The sequence below is a fragment of the Hydractinia symbiolongicarpus genome, chromosome 13 (assembly GCF_029227915.1).
Source record: "Hydractinia symbiolongicarpus strain clone_291-10 chromosome 13, HSymV2.1, whole genome shotgun sequence".
Taxonomy (NCBI): domain Eukaryota; kingdom Metazoa; phylum Cnidaria; class Hydrozoa; order Anthoathecata; family Hydractiniidae; genus Hydractinia; species Hydractinia symbiolongicarpus.
Window position 1 is genome coordinate 10,665,700 of NC_079887.1, and position 14,647 is coordinate 10,680,346.

Genomic DNA, 14,647 nt, shown 5'->3' on the forward strand with positions numbered 1-14,647 from the left:
GATGATGTTGTTTTCTTAATCTATCTTTCTTTTATCGTTGAAAATTTCACTCTGTGTAAAAAATTAGGCATTATCGGACAAAAATATGGGACAAGTTTCACGAAACGGTTACAGTGAAAAGTTATTCTTCTAACCTCGAAAAAATTCCATTACTTTTTTGAATTTTCCGTTTTTAAAAATCGTTTGTCAATTTTCTATGGCAAAAGTCAAAAAACGCTTAAAACAACTTTGGTATTTCAATACAAAATACATCGGACAAAAATTTTGCCAATCCTGAAAAATATCGTCACATTTGTCTGACATTTTTTGGTCTGTACATGTCAAACATAGATAAATTACAAGAGGTAAATTGAGAGTACTTTGGGAAAAAGTGTGTGTGCGGAAAAAGGTTAATCGTGAAGTGCAAAAGTTTTCCCGCGAAATGTGGCAATTACAAATAGTCTCCAATAGTTTTCTTATTTGGAAATAAATAGATGAAAAGTATTCAACATATTTCTATAGCCGCGAAAAAATTTTCCGCAAAATGTTTTGGACAAAAATACAATGCATAATTTTCTTTTGAAAACACATTGTAATGAGAGCCAGCGTTGTTAGTGTTGCTACTCTTCCATCCCCAATGGTTCGTAGATCTTGTCTAGGCCGTCGCCATAGTAAAACTTATTCGAAATATGGCGTGTTTTAGCCAAGTTCATAAAGTCCTTCATAACGTTGAAAATTCGACTTAAATTCTCTACCACCTTTTCCGCGTCCTTCTGCTTTATTTCCACTTTGTTTAATTGATCAAATTTCTCCGATAGAAGAGTCTTTTGATCACCATAGTGTTCTTGCGTTTTCTTTTACTCCTAGCGACCCTGTATTTTCGCAGTTCAGTTGCATTTTTTTAACTTTCCCAACAACTTAATAAAAATTTAAGAAATCCTTAATGTGATGGACACTAAGCATGTTAAATGCCGACGTTTGAACAATGGGAGATGTGGTCGTAAGCGCTTTATGCAAAGGAGCCTCAGAAGGTCTCTACAGCCATTTAATTCAACTTTTTTTATTTGCCAGCCTGTTACTTAACACGTCAGTATTCGCTAATGCCGTGTACCGACATGAATTAGAAACGACGCTATTGTCACTGGACAGCTAATAATTTATCGGTAAAAAATTCCGCTCTAAACAATCAAATTGAGAAAAAGAAATTACTTTATTCTGTTGTGGTATAACCAATGGTATGACACGATTCTTTTGTTTTAAAATTTTTCGACCGTGTAATTATGTATTATATGGAGATTTTAGTAATGTAAATCGATTTTACTTGTACAAGTTTTTTTTTAAAAGATGTTACTCCGCGTAAGTTGTTCATATTTTTACATGGTAAATCTACAGTACATTAAGAATATTCGCATTTTGTTTTTATTTTTGACAAATTTTAAACTCGTGGTTTTATTTAAATATTGTGTTTATTTACAGCAGTAATGATAGTTATAAACTAAAAAACATTTGCTTCAAATTTTGTTATTGTTGAGTTATCTTCAATGTTTAAATTGTTGACGAATTTCAAATCCGCTAGGTTACGCATGACATATTTCAACAACGTTCTACAAAGCAGCACTTCACATTTGTTTTTGTAAGTAGAATGGAGTTCACCACATATCGTGTTTTTTCACAAAGTAGTAAATATGTTTGTTGTTTCACTTTTCGTATTTTAGTCACGATGTGAGTTTTTATTACTTGGTCATTGTTAAAGTAATTTATTGACCAAGCCAGTGTTCTAACGCGTTTTCGAAGAATAAGTAGTTGGTTTAGTAGTAGATGGTGGATGGTTTAGTAGTAGAGCATTGCATTTGTGATCATAAAGTTGCAGGCTTAAGTACTTTGCACTTTAATTGTAGTGTTGTCAGCCCGTTTTGAATCCTGTACCGCCCGCTAACTATTTTGCGGGCAGGTTAAGAATGCTATTGTAACTTACTTTATCGTAAGGACGCTTCAATTTGGTTTTTTCTAGTGAGGTTACTTGTGGAAACAGACTTCTGCAAGATATCGTAACATTAAAATATGGTGGTTTCTAATAACAGGGGCCCTATCATTGTTGAAACCAAACCAGATAGCTATGTTGATGTTTAACCTAGGCAGAAAACATTAACTATATATACCTTTTTATTTACCTTTTGATTTATATATATAACCATTTGATTTTTTGTACTTCGTCCCAAACAAATTGTTTGGTAATTGTTTAATTTTTGGCAATTTTGGGGCGATTGTTTATTTTGGCACACGTTATTTCGCACACGTGTTTTTTTAATCCGAGTACCGGTCGCGGCCTTTTTTCACTGGAATAAGTTGAAGTTTTAACGAGAGGTTATGGAGTGAGCTGTTACGGTTAAATTCGTCACCTATGTTTTCCATTTTACAATAACTTTTCATAATATGCTGTACTAATCAATCACCTTCATTCCTGACTTTATAATCTTCTATAAATATGTCATGTATTTACATGTATAAAAAAGAAAGCGATTTTGTTTTCTTGCTCTTTGTAACAAAATCATAAAGATATGGAAACAAGGTTGTTATCCAATATGTTTTCTTTAAAAACTATAGTAAAATTATGAAGGTGATTATCGATACAGATCCTGGCATAGATGATGCTGTTGCCATAGGGATGGTGATTTCCCGGAAGGATATCGAAGTTGTAGGCATCACAACAGTCAATGGAAATGTCGATGTGGAAAAATCAACTATTAACACGTTGAAGATTTTAGAAGCTTTCGATCGAAAGGATATACCAGTTTTTAAAGGGGCGTATTCCCCATTGGTTGGTAAGTTTGTGGTTTAATTTTTTTATTTCATGTTTTTGTTTAGCTTTGATAACCCTGGCTTTGATATACTGCTACTGATATACTTTGATATACTGGTAGCCGATCGCCACTTTGTGCTACGGATGCACGAAATATCGATGCGGAAAATAAGTCTGAAGGGCGGTAAATCCGTGGATTTTTCCTCGGGCTGAGAACTAGTTTGTTATATTATACGTAAGATGAGCGATTTTAGCACTCGTTTATTAATCGAGAAATGACCGTTTTGTTGTTAAAGAATTATGATACAGTCGAAAACCTGAAGAGGTTGAAATAGTTTCATAGACTATTTTTTCATGAGAGTATGCAGCCCTGGAATCCAAAACCTTAAGTAAAAGAATTTTTATGCTGGCCAATGAATTTTTATGCTGGCCAATGAATTTTTATGCTAGCCAATGAATTTTTATGCTGGCCAATGAATTTTTATGCTGGCCAATGAATTTTTATGCTCGCCAATGAATTGTTATGCTGGCCAATGAATTTTTATGCTAGCCAATGAATTTTTATGCTGGCCAATGAATTTTTATGCTCGCCAATGAATTTTTATGCTGGCTAATGTATTTTTATGCTCGCCAATGAATTTTTATGCTGGCCAATGAATTTTTATGCTAGCCAATGAATTTTTATGCTCGCCAATGAATTTTTATGCTGGCCAATGAATTTTTATGCTAGCCAATGAATTTTTATGCTGGCCAATGAATTTTTATGCTCGCCAATGAATTTTTATGCTGGCTAATGTATTTTTATGCTGGTCAATGAATTTTTATGCTGGCCAATGAATTTTTATGCTGGCCAATGAATTTTTATGCTGGCCAATGAATTTTTATGCTGGCTAATGTATTTTTATGCTGGCCAATGGATTTGCTGCTCAATAGTAATTTTGGGATCCGCAAAATGTTTAATGCATGACTTAGTTTTTGTCAAGAATTTTTGCAGAAAAAAAAAATTTCGCGATTTGAGAAAAAACCCAGCGAAACCGCGAAGCTTTCTTCCATCGAATATTTCTGACAAAAGTTGGATGACGACAAGAGACATTAAGAAAGGTAAGACCGGAACTCTTTCAAAATAAAAAATCTCGAAAAGTGAGAGTTCATTTCATACTGTACATGCTCTATTTGGAAAACTCAGAAAAGTTTTTTCTGTTTATAAGATTTAAACGATATTTCTTTCTATTGCAGTTTTATGACGTTCGAAAGCAATTTTTTGTACATTCTGTATTATTGTACACAATTCTTAGTAACCTGAACCCCATATAAATACAAAATTGAGCTAGTATTTCAATGTGGTTGGACGGAGGCAGGAAATTGTAATTCGACATATTTTTAGCTTGCTCACACGATGGAACATATTGGCACGGTGACGACGGGTTGGGAAACGTCAAATGCTCCACTCCAAATGCGACACCACTACAAGAAGAAAATGCTTCGATTGCAATGAACCGTCTAGCCCATCAACATAAAGGAGAAATCACCTTAATTGCGTTAGGTCCACTAACTAATTTAGCTCTAGCGTTGAGGTGAGATGTTGTTGTGAATATTCTGTCTTGGTGAGCCACAGTAAAGAATTGGTTTTTATAAGTTCTATTTGCTTGTCTTGTAAAAAGTTTTAGTTTTTTTATTTCGATTAACAAAATACATTTTTGATTTCTTTTAATTTCGCAAAAGCTGATTGAAATACCCATTCAGAAATTGTTTAACTTGATGAAGATGGAATCAAGTAGCTACATAATAATTAACTAAATTTTGTATTTTTGTATCCTTGGTTTAAGTACCTATTTAGTCCCGAGTACATAATTTGACCATGGGTACGTAATTTTATATGGGTACATTATTTGATCCTAGGTATTTAATTGGGTCTTGGTAACATAGCTGGGCACATAAATTGATTTCGGGTACATGTTTCACATTTCATTTATATTTTGATTCTGGTACATAGCAGGATCCTAAGAACATAGTCAAAGCTTGAGTACACACTGGTCCTCTTTACTCTAAGTGCGTCAGGATTTTTAAAAAACATTTTTTTTAGGATTAACAAAAACCTACCAGGCGATCTGAAAGAACTTATTATTATGGGAGGAAATTACAAAGGAGTTGGAAATATCACAATGTCTGCCGAATTTAACTTCTTTGTCGATCCTGTTGCAGCTCATATTGTCATGGAAGAATTCACGTGTCCTAAATTTTTAGTCACGTGGGAACTGTCAAAACAGCCTTTTCTTGAACTTAGTCACTTGGAGGAATATCGTAGCCATGACAATAAGCAATCGAAATTCATGAATGAAGTTGTACCTGCAACGCAACGCAGTTTTTGCGATGCGTTGGCTGTTGCTGTGGCAACCAATCGCGAGGTTATTCGAAAAAAGCACGAAGTATACGCCACTGTGGAAATGCATGGTTCGTTTACAAAGGGACTGGTGGTCATTGATTGGGAGCCCGAATTTCGACAGGTGGGTGAGTCGAAACAATGCAATGTTTTTATTGTTGATGAAATTGATATTGAGCTGTACCAGAAGTTGTTTTTGGAATCAGTTAAATGAGAATATGAGTATTAATATTTCTAGTATTTATTTTTTTGTATATGTATGAAATATGTGAATTGACAGGGCAATCTCCCTATAATCGAGATACAAGTTTTCTACGTCCCACAAAAGATTTTCTTTTAAATTAAATTTTGAGAAATAAATGGAATTTTTCGTCGTACTATCGAAAAATTGTCCTTGTTGTAGAAAACATAAATGCTCCTTCCTTACCTATAAACATTTTTTCATCTTCTTCGGAAAGTTAGAAGTAATTTGAAAATAGATAAACATTTTCGCAAGATAGAATTATTCATCTGACAAAAACGACGAAAGATGTTTTCGATAGATATGGTAGTTTTCTTTTATCGTTTGTTTAGCGGAAAACAAAATTACATCGCAAAAAGTATTTTGATCGTCATGCGCTCGCTTAACGCCAACAAAATCATAATGCGAATTTTATGTTTGACCGGAGCAATGAAAGTAAAAGGTACCGTGGCGGATTTGGACAACTGCGTCTACATAAATCTGCTGCGCTTACAGAGGCATTATCTTGAGCGACCCTAGTCACTTGTTAAGCATCGCGTTAAGAAAGGCGGTAAGTTAGGCCACTGCCTATCATTAAATTAATTAGCAGACAGCGCCCCTGCAACCTCGGCGGTTTCATGTAGGCGCAGTTGTCTAAATCTACCACGGCAACAAAGCGGTGACAACTGTACAGACAACCTGTTTATAAATAATCTAGCTAGCTAATGCAAAAAAAGTTAAGTTAATTTTATCAGAAAACTTGATTTATTGAATTTTGGATAAAAAATAAGGGAATTTTTTTGTCATTTAAGTTATATTTGCATGTCATGCGTGATATATAAGATGATTTTACATGTTGTCTTTATCTTCACAGTGTTCAACAATTTATTCACCGCCATTTGCTCCACTTTTGTGTATGGTTTTTTAAAAAAAAATTTACCTCCGAATTAAATTCGAGAATCGAAATCCTGAACGATTTCGCGAGATTAAATTTTAAAAAGGTCGAAAATCGCGAAATTCATTTCTTGTTTTGTTTTCTATTAAAATATCACAAGACATTTTGAATTAACTTCAGAAGTAAACATCTGCACGAGCCTTACAGTTCTCCTTCAAAGTGTGTAAAATTGGTTACTTTATTCCGGAACCTTTAAATTGGTTATCTATGTTTTTAATCGTGTTCATCTTTTTTTTTCTGGTAAAATAATGCAGATTGATAAGGCAAGTTAGCTAATTGCGAAAAGCGTCATGGAAATAAGAAGGGGCGAAAGAATTAAAGAATTCCTATTGTAAACCGACAGGATCTGTTTTAACATTGTCTACAACTTTTCTTACAGTTTACTAACATCCATCTTGGATTGATACGACACTCGCCACGATTTGCCCATTCTTCGCATCTATTATGATTATTATTGCAGTTACCTCCTAAAAAGAAAGATAACTGTATGCTATGTCCAACGTTGGTAAACACACGCCATAGAAGTGAAGATTTTAATAAGCGCTCAGGATGAATAATTAGTTAGTTACGGTACGGTAATCAAAACTCAAAGTAACTAGAAAATTCTTTGTAGAATTCTAAATAAGTCCAACCTCCTGTTCCAGTGCCTCCTGTTCCGGTGCCTCCTGTTCCTCTGCCGTACAAACTTTGGATACCACTGATATCATCTTGGTGAAGTTTCAAACCAGCTTTGTAGCCATAATACGTAGGCCACATGATTGTTCCGCTAACACGTGAATGTTGTAAACCCAGGGCGTGTCCAATCTCATGCACAGCTACCCAAAGTAGATCAGTACCTATAAAAACGAAAAAGATAATCAAAATACTATTTTTTTTAATTGGTATTTTTTGTTATTTCAAGTTCGGTTGGATCTGCTATCATTGGTTTTTCAGGGACGATCAGTCTGTTAAGCTGATCTTGAGCTAGATTGAGTAAACTAAAATCCTTGATAAAAGGGCGTACCGCCACCAGTTTTTAACACACGCGTTATCAGCAAAAAAAATACGACGATTTGTCAACCACCAAAAAGTTTGCAACTATATTAACCAATGGTTTTGTCACTGATCAGATCACAACTTAAGTCGGGAATATTGGTGTTTATCGCAAAAGTTAAAACCGCGCAAAAGCTAATACACTTTAGGTAGCTAGTATAGCGATATCATAGCTTAGCGAGACTGCGGGTAACTGAGCTATGTGCACCACTTTTATTATCGCCTATGCTATGAAAATGTAACCCTTCAGAACTTCGCCACTGTTTTTCAACACTGTACCTCGGTTTCCATTGACTGCCCAATCTTCATACTCATCAAAATGTAGACGACCATTTTCTGGGAAATACGCATGCGCCAAAACACCTCCACGTCTTCTTTCAAATGGACCATTATCACCATGGTTACCGACATACCAACTATAAATAAAAAGGATCCAATTAGAACTAAATTGTTTAATAAGAGAAGAACAGAGCTGTGGAAAGAATGGAAACTAAGTGGTTCATGTCTTCTAACTTTTTATGGAGTCGGTCGCTTCTACCATTTTAATTTTTTTAGTTAAAATGGAACAAACGAAACGAAATTGGAGTAAACACTGCAAGTTAATACTTCTTTTTACCCAATGTTAATGTGTCCACGTGATGAAACTTCTCGGAATGTTAACGGTGTCACTGCAGCCCACATATCAAAAGCCTTCTTAATTTCATTCTTGACAACATTCATGGCCAAATCGCGTCCTAAAAAATATAAGCACGTCGCTTTTACGCAAAACAAAAACGAGGAAATGTACTGTCTTATCATACGTTGTGAGTATTGCGTGTCCGGTTTTTTAATCCGCAGAATTTAATAGTCGTACAAAAATAGCTCTTCTCAGGGACATCAGTTAACTCCCGGTAACTCCAACACCGGCTAACTGGAACTTTCATGATCTCAAACCATCCGCAAAACAAGTTATTATCATATAAAGAAGCTGAAAACGAAGTCTAGGATGAATATTCTTATTTTTGTGAAAAAACATTTTTGCTCACGAAGATTTTAGACTCAAAAGTTTTGCCTGCTAATTATGCTAATTATGCATGGCATCATGTATTTGATATAAATGATAGGCCTGCTTTATCAAGATATTTCAGTTTGTCCAGTATCGTGAACATATTTACATAAATATTTACTTATCATTCATGTCAGCAATTGTTTCCCAGCTTTAAACTTATGATGTCGTATTTTCGCATAATTAGCAGAACGATCTAAATCTCGGAAACTAGTAAGGTGTTTTCGAAGAAATTAACAGTTTCTTGAGATAAACATTTAAACTATTTGAACTGGGTTCAACCAACCTCGTCCCCACGGTATCTTGTATTTTTTCTGACATCGGGATGGCAATAAGACGATCGACGCCCCGATGGCCTGGGACGAGGATGGAGTTTAACTTGTTTTTTGGCAAGATGTACGATTTAAGTTCGGATTGTTATAAGATAGTGTATGTATATAGAGAGCACTGGTACCTAAGTTTATTTATTTACCTGTATTCTCGAAATAATACGTCAACTGGGTAGTTCTCCATTTCCCTCGTGTTGCGAAATAAGCGTTGGTACTGACAACGTCAGACATACCGCAACGTGGCTTCGACATCTCATCTTTGGTTGCAGTGTCCAACACTCCTGTAACTGGTAATTGATGGAATGTTTGGAATTGTTTAATAGCAGTTGCCATGCCGTCTCCACCATCGAATGCAAATGGATTGTAATAACCATATTTGGTCAGATAATCCTAAAGTAGACACAGCGGATAGTACTTTGAAGTCGTTACTCCGTGGACAAATAATAGTAAATTACATGACAGGGGTTACGAAGTAAAGCTGGGACGCAACTATTATAAAAAGACAAAATTATGTTTTAAAATTTCTCGGTTTATAAATTAATAATGATAATGATAACAAAATATATGAAAATAAAATAAACACATAATATTTGACAATTTGCAACATAATATCGTGGATACACGGAATTAAATTTTGCTCTTAAAACCCTAATGTAATTTTGAATTTTTACAGGAAGATACTTTCGCAGGAAGAACCCGCGAAACTTTTTAACTGCACAAACTCCTGATATCAAAGTAGACAAATCACCTTTGCATCATCTCCTTTGACGTCAAAGATGGCGACCAACGCAACAACAAAAACTACTTTGAAGATAGCCATTATCTTCCAGGTACCGTTTTATCTGAAAATAACTAAGTGTTAAATTTCGTGGTATATATTAGTAAAATTAGAGCTGGAAACGAAATATAAATATAAGATGTAGAATTTTTTTTGTCTTTAAATGTAATTAGTGAATATTCTGTGTCAACAGATTAGTAATAAAAAATGGCTAATTTGATTATTTGTAACCCGTTTCGAATGTTTTTGTTGATTCAGGATACCACGCTAAACAAATTATATTCACGTTAAATTAAAATATTTTTTTAATTTTTTGTTGTTTTTTTAGTTATGTTTGTATCTAAAAAACAATTTTGCAAATAATAACAATAGAAATAAACGCATTTTCGTGATTTTCAGCAATGTGTTTAAATAATGTGTTTAAATTGTAAATAATTTCGATAAATTTTAATTAACGTTCGATTTAAACTCAGTTATCCAAACTATTTTGATCATTTAACTTTCATACCTGTGACCTCGTATTTTTTGTATAAGAGGAAATCAGAAGAAAAAGAAAAGATTATTACCAGCTTTTTTTAACATTGCGAAGGTTTCTCTCAAAATTCTTTCCACATGCAATAATTGTCTGATTGGGCAGATAAAATTATTCGCGCTTATTTGTTCCCGCGCAATGTCGATTTCTTCTTGACAACAACGGGTTTAATTTAAAATGTCTTAGACAAAAAGAAGCAGAGACAAAATGAAACGATTATAACACAGATTCGTCAGATTACAGCCCATAATATGTCAGTTGTGGTTTTATAAGAAAACTCTATAGCTTTTGTTTTTGGATTTTATCTAGCACACGATTGGTATTTAAATGTGATTTACAAGGAAAAAGGATGAAAAAGTTGCTAAAACCTAACTTCAGTATGCGCTGTCCTTAGTAGAACTAAAAGCCCGGGAAGAAGTGACTAATCTTGAGAGTCGGTGTATGTTTCCTTCGGCTAAACGTTTTCTACGGCAAACTCCTAATTATAATTTTCGGGTTAATAGAAAACATAGAGTATTCCAGCGTTTCGGGGTAGCGGTTAGGTTATGTTTTTTTGTTTGCGAAGCGTATATTTTGTAAATATACATTAGGGTTCAGCTTTAGTGCAACACAACAACTTTTACCTCGCTTAACAAACCGAACTTCCCTATTTTATTCTCTATTTTATTTTTTGTTTCTCAACGCATAGCTCCGCCATATTTAGTTTTTAAAAAATAATTTGCAGACGAGATGCCTCTTGCCAATTAAGAAAAGATAACAAAAGAAAATATCCAGCTTTAGTTGTGGAAAGCGGCTAACTATTGGTGACTAAAACTTCCTCTGACTACCTAAAAAGTTTAGGTTACCTTCAATCTTACTATTTTCTCAGAACATGTTTTTGGGACAGTTACCATTATGAATTAACGGGATTGGTTTGCACGTGAATGCGAAATGTTTCCTAAGTTATTTCCTAAGTTATTACCCTTTTTAAAAACCTATTTGGGACAACACAGAGGTGAGCATTTTGCTCGGAATCACATAAAAGTGACCGGGGGAAGGGTGATAATTTTAAGACTACCACTTAAATTCAGAAAGGACAAACGCTGTCTATGGCTATGTAATTTGGCACAGTAGCTAACCAAAAAAGAAGTGATTTGACTTAATGCTGACGTCAATTAATTTATGCTGATGGCATCATTTTTTTCCAAAAAACTTTTTTAATTCTTTCAGACACTTTCACTGTTTTCATATTTGCCCATTTCACCTTTAATACGTCCAGGACAAGTATATTTAAATCAAAAGAAATGTCTCTTTATGTAAATCTATGTTATATCCAGCTCCGATAAAATGTAAAAACAAAACAAGGGCTATAAAAATAAACAGATAGAGGTGGAAACATTACTTCGGATAAAATAAAATAAAATAAAATTAGGGTTAAAATTCCGTATTAGTGTTGTTAGAATATACGAGACTCATGTTGTCTATAAATGTAGCTTATTGTATAAAAAAAGTTTATAGAAACTGAAGTTTCCATTTACATTGAAATAAAGAGTGACAAAAAGGTTTTGGAATTTACTTCAAGTATTCGTGTTACAAAAAATGCACTGTCACTGAAAACTTTTTGTGATCACCATATCTCTTTTGCAAATCTTATAGTCAAATCATATCGCTTCTATTCCAGACAAATGACTTGCAAAAAAATATCTTTCATGATGATCAATAAATACAAGCAAATGTTAACAATGGACATTCTTATTGTTGGTGATTAAAGATTAATCTGTGGAAAGAAAAACTGATTAGTCGGAGGTAAACGGATCAGATTAAATTTTGGACAGATAAGCAAAATACAACGTCATCAGTGGATTGTGTCCATAAGATGAGACAATTCACTAATAATTCAAAAGTGCTAGCTAATAGCGATGACTTGCTAGTTTCACAAAAGTTTGCAAAGCTTTGCGGATTTTGGAACGTTGTTAAAAAGCAGGACCATATGGGGAAAACTGGCTATTGTTGGAATTTATAAGGATTTGTTTAAGCCATAAGATCCAAAGGAACTAAAGTTTTTATTTTTTTTTAAAACCATATTTTACTATTTTTAAGAAAATATTTTGTTTTTTAAACAGATTTAGTTGACTTAGTGGTCTCTTGTTTAAATTTGTGCCTACAGGAATGAATTGTGTTTATTCTGAACACAAAACATTACGTCAGTGGCCTATTTCAAAAATTCTAATTCGCCTACTTGTTTGATTCCAGGTCTGTCTTCAAAACTTCTCATCTCCCTGATAGCATTTCTCAACCTTGACCTAAGGACCACCGGTATAATAAAGACACAAAGAGCCCTGCATTCGAGGCAGGATATTTATCACATTTTCACCAATGTTCAAAACACAGTCTTAATTCGGCAACAAATCAAAAATAATAATTTATACATTTAGAATTGTTTCTTTGTCCATTTAGAAGGATTCAAGAGATCCAGGGGTTATTCTCTTTAACTAAATTTGGGAAAAATGAGAAATGGAAGAGTAAGGTGGGGGAAAAGACAGACACTGTATCGTAATGAATGTTTTTTGGCAAAGCACTTGTATTGCTTACTACTTACCCACTTGCTATTGTTCTATGCTCAAGCTGAAAACACTTTCTCTTCTTCATTTTCGCACCATTTTAGAAGTAAAGCTGTCTTATGTGAGAACTTTAATTTCAATACGCATCATTTTAGAAGTTAACATGCCGAGCAATAGCTTTTTAAACAGAAAATATATTGGACAGCTATTCACAGAACTTCACCTCCTTTTATCACTGAGACTGATGGGATCACATTTCCAAGACGTCTTATTGGAGACTCTATGCCGGTCTTCTGTAAGGTAAGACCTGGATGGCAAAATTTTTCTAACGATTTTTTAACAAAATTTAACTAACACTTGATTAAACTTATGCGTTACGTTAATATGCTCGTAAGCCTGTGAAAGAATCAACGAGTCTGTTGGCCTTTAACCTTTCGCCTATCGTATTTATTTCCAGCATCGCTATTTCGTGCATCCGTTACACAAAGTGGCAATCAGCTACTATTTTGGTATTATCCTTATAGAGAGACTGCTTTGAGCACCATACACACATTATATAAATATTGAAATCAAAAGAAAAAAAATTACAATTTGTATACACTTAAGCAAACAATTTATCACCAATACTTTTATGAGCAACTCTATTAAAACCTGCAAAATTTCGAAACAATTTTTGTACCAGCTATATTAAATGCAAGGGGGAAATTATTTTTGGTTACGGCTTTAAAAGTACATTGCTATACCGAGTTTCAATCGATTGCGACATGTATTTTTGTGTTCTCTAACATAATTCTTTTCTTTATTTTCTTTTCTTTTATGGAAGAGATCCTCTTTCCCTAACTTTAAACCGAGCATTTTTTAGGCTGTGTATGAAGTAAAAAATTGGCAATAAATCCATTAATTAGTGGTGAAATCAGAATTCTTTGAAGGGATTTTTAATAATTTTTAAAACTTTGGCAGCCGTTCAAACAACATCTGTAGCTCGAGGAAACCTTTAAGCAAATCAAACTGCAAGTCGGAAGTTTGGAATAATAACTAACATCTGGTTTAATAATAGCTAGCTCTTGTTTTCTTTGCAACTTTATGCACACTCAATCACATGACGCACTTTTCATTGTTTAGAAAGTGGAATACAACAAGAACTTCCCAACACTAGCTAACCCTACTGTGATTATATCAGCTACCACACCCACTTCTTCATCGTCTATCTACTCCAACAATGATGTTGCAGCTTGGATAGAGGTAGGGTTAATTCGTACATGCAGCTATACTGTGTTACAGCCATCAACAAGGTTCTTATGCAACCTTTGCTTATGTATTTGACTGTTATCACTTGCTTTCTCTAGTACACTGGTACAGTTTACATGAAATTCTGTTACAAAGCAATCCAAAACAATCAATTTACTGAACAAGTTAAAGTATCGTACACAGTTATTCCAGGTAATTCCTTTTTTTTTTTACCTGTACTTCCTCGTACTTTTGTAATCTTCATAACCTTAAATTTGCTTTAGATGAAAACGGAATGCTTCGATTGTTCCTTGCACAACTTTAAAATTTGAGATTTATTTAATAGTACCAGTTTCAAAACAATGTTGTATTTATATACAAACTTCACTTTGTCGCAATTGGAAATATGTAATCATATGTTCCCTTCCTTTATGTGTTATTTAATTAGTTTCAATCAAATTTCTCACAAATTAGAATTTACCAAGCTTGTGTATTTTAGCATTATGTGAACCTGGTTGGACTTATGTAAAGGGGAACTGTTACAAACCAATGGATGGTTGTCAGGCATACAATACAGCCGAACAACAATGTAACAGCATCTCTGCAGCACTACCTACCGTCGAAGGATCTGCGGAAGCGTACTTCTTAGAACAAACTTCCGCCTCTAATAAGACATGGATTGGATTAACAGATGTTCAAAGTAAAGGAAAATGGACATGGAGTAGTGGATCAATGTCTGCGTATCAAAAGTGGTTACCAAATTAATCAAACGGAAGTGCGCAAGAGAATTGTGCTGTTGTAGATGGAACAAGTAATGTTGCTGGCTGGGA

The 14,647-nt window shown here is 34.1% G+C and overlaps 3 protein-coding genes across 3 annotated transcripts; 2 read left to right on the forward strand and 1 right to left on the reverse strand.

Annotated features, from left to right (window-relative positions):
• Positions 1-2,561: 2,561 nt before the first annotated feature.
• LOC130623515 (nucleoside hydrolase-like) lies at positions 2,562-5,399 on the forward strand. Its single transcript, XM_057439001.1, has 3 exons — positions 2,562-2,801; positions 4,164-4,353; positions 4,863-5,399. The coding sequence occupies exons 1-3, from the start codon at positions 2,591-2,593 to the stop codon at positions 5,371-5,373; spliced, it is 912 nt and encodes a 303-aa protein (XP_057294984.1). The 5' UTR covers positions 2,562-2,590; the 3' UTR covers positions 5,374-5,399.
• Positions 5,400-6,663: 1,264 nt separating this feature from the next.
• On the reverse strand, positions 6,664-9,648 carry LOC130623516 (matrix metalloproteinase-C-like). Its single transcript, XM_057439002.1, has 6 exons — positions 9,489-9,648; positions 8,884-9,130; positions 7,983-8,100; positions 7,646-7,782; positions 6,967-7,170; positions 6,664-6,801 (listed from the first exon to the last, which is right to left on the reverse strand). The coding sequence occupies exons 1-6, from the start codon at positions 9,558-9,560 to the stop codon at positions 6,686-6,688; spliced, it is 894 nt and encodes a 297-aa protein (XP_057294985.1). The 5' UTR covers positions 9,561-9,648; the 3' UTR covers positions 6,664-6,685.
• A 3,672-nt stretch (positions 9,649-13,320) lies between these two features.
• LOC130623059 (regenerating islet-derived protein 4-like) lies at positions 13,321-14,582 on the forward strand. The gene is made up of 3 exons (XM_057438563.1): positions 13,321-13,832; positions 13,937-14,030; positions 14,317-14,582. Exons 2-3 carry the CDS (start codon positions 13,955-13,957, stop codon positions 14,580-14,582), a joined length of 342 nt encoding a protein of 113 aa, XP_057294546.1. The 5' UTR covers positions 13,321-13,832; positions 13,937-13,954.
• Positions 14,583-14,647: the final 65 nt, after the last annotated feature.

Excerpts from the sequence above, each read along its gene's own strand:
- LOC130623516 (XM_057439002.1), bottom strand. The coding sequence starts at position 9,560 with ATGGCTATCTTCAAAGTAGTTTTTGTTGTTGCGTTGGTCGCCATCTTT. Across the intron at positions 9,131-9,488 it reads TCAAAGGAGATGATGCAAAG|GATTATCTGACCAAATATGG; the intron begins GTGATTTGTCTA and ends TGTCTACTTTAG. Across the intron at positions 8,101-8,883 it reads GTATTATTTCGAGAATACAG|GACGCGATTTGGCCATGAAT; the intron begins GTAAATAAATAA and ends TATATTTTTTAG.
- LOC130623059 (XM_057438563.1), top strand. The coding sequence starts at position 13,955 with ATGAAATTCTGTTACAAAGCAATCCAAAACAATCAATTTACTGAACAA. Across the intron at positions 14,031-14,316 it reads ATCGTACACAGTTATTCCAG|CATTATGTGAACCTGGTTGG; the intron begins GTAATTCCTTTT and ends TGTGTATTTTAG.
- LOC130623515 (XM_057439001.1), top strand. The coding sequence starts at position 2,591 with ATGAAGGTGATTATCGATACAGATCCTGGCATAGATGATGCTGTTGCC. Across the intron at positions 2,802-4,163 it reads GGCGTATTCCCCATTGGTTG|CTTGCTCACACGATGGAACA; the intron begins GTAAGTTTGTGG and ends ACATATTTTTAG. Across the intron at positions 4,354-4,862 it reads AATTTAGCTCTAGCGTTGAG|GATTAACAAAAACCTACCAG; the intron begins GTGAGATGTTGT and ends CATTTTTTTTAG.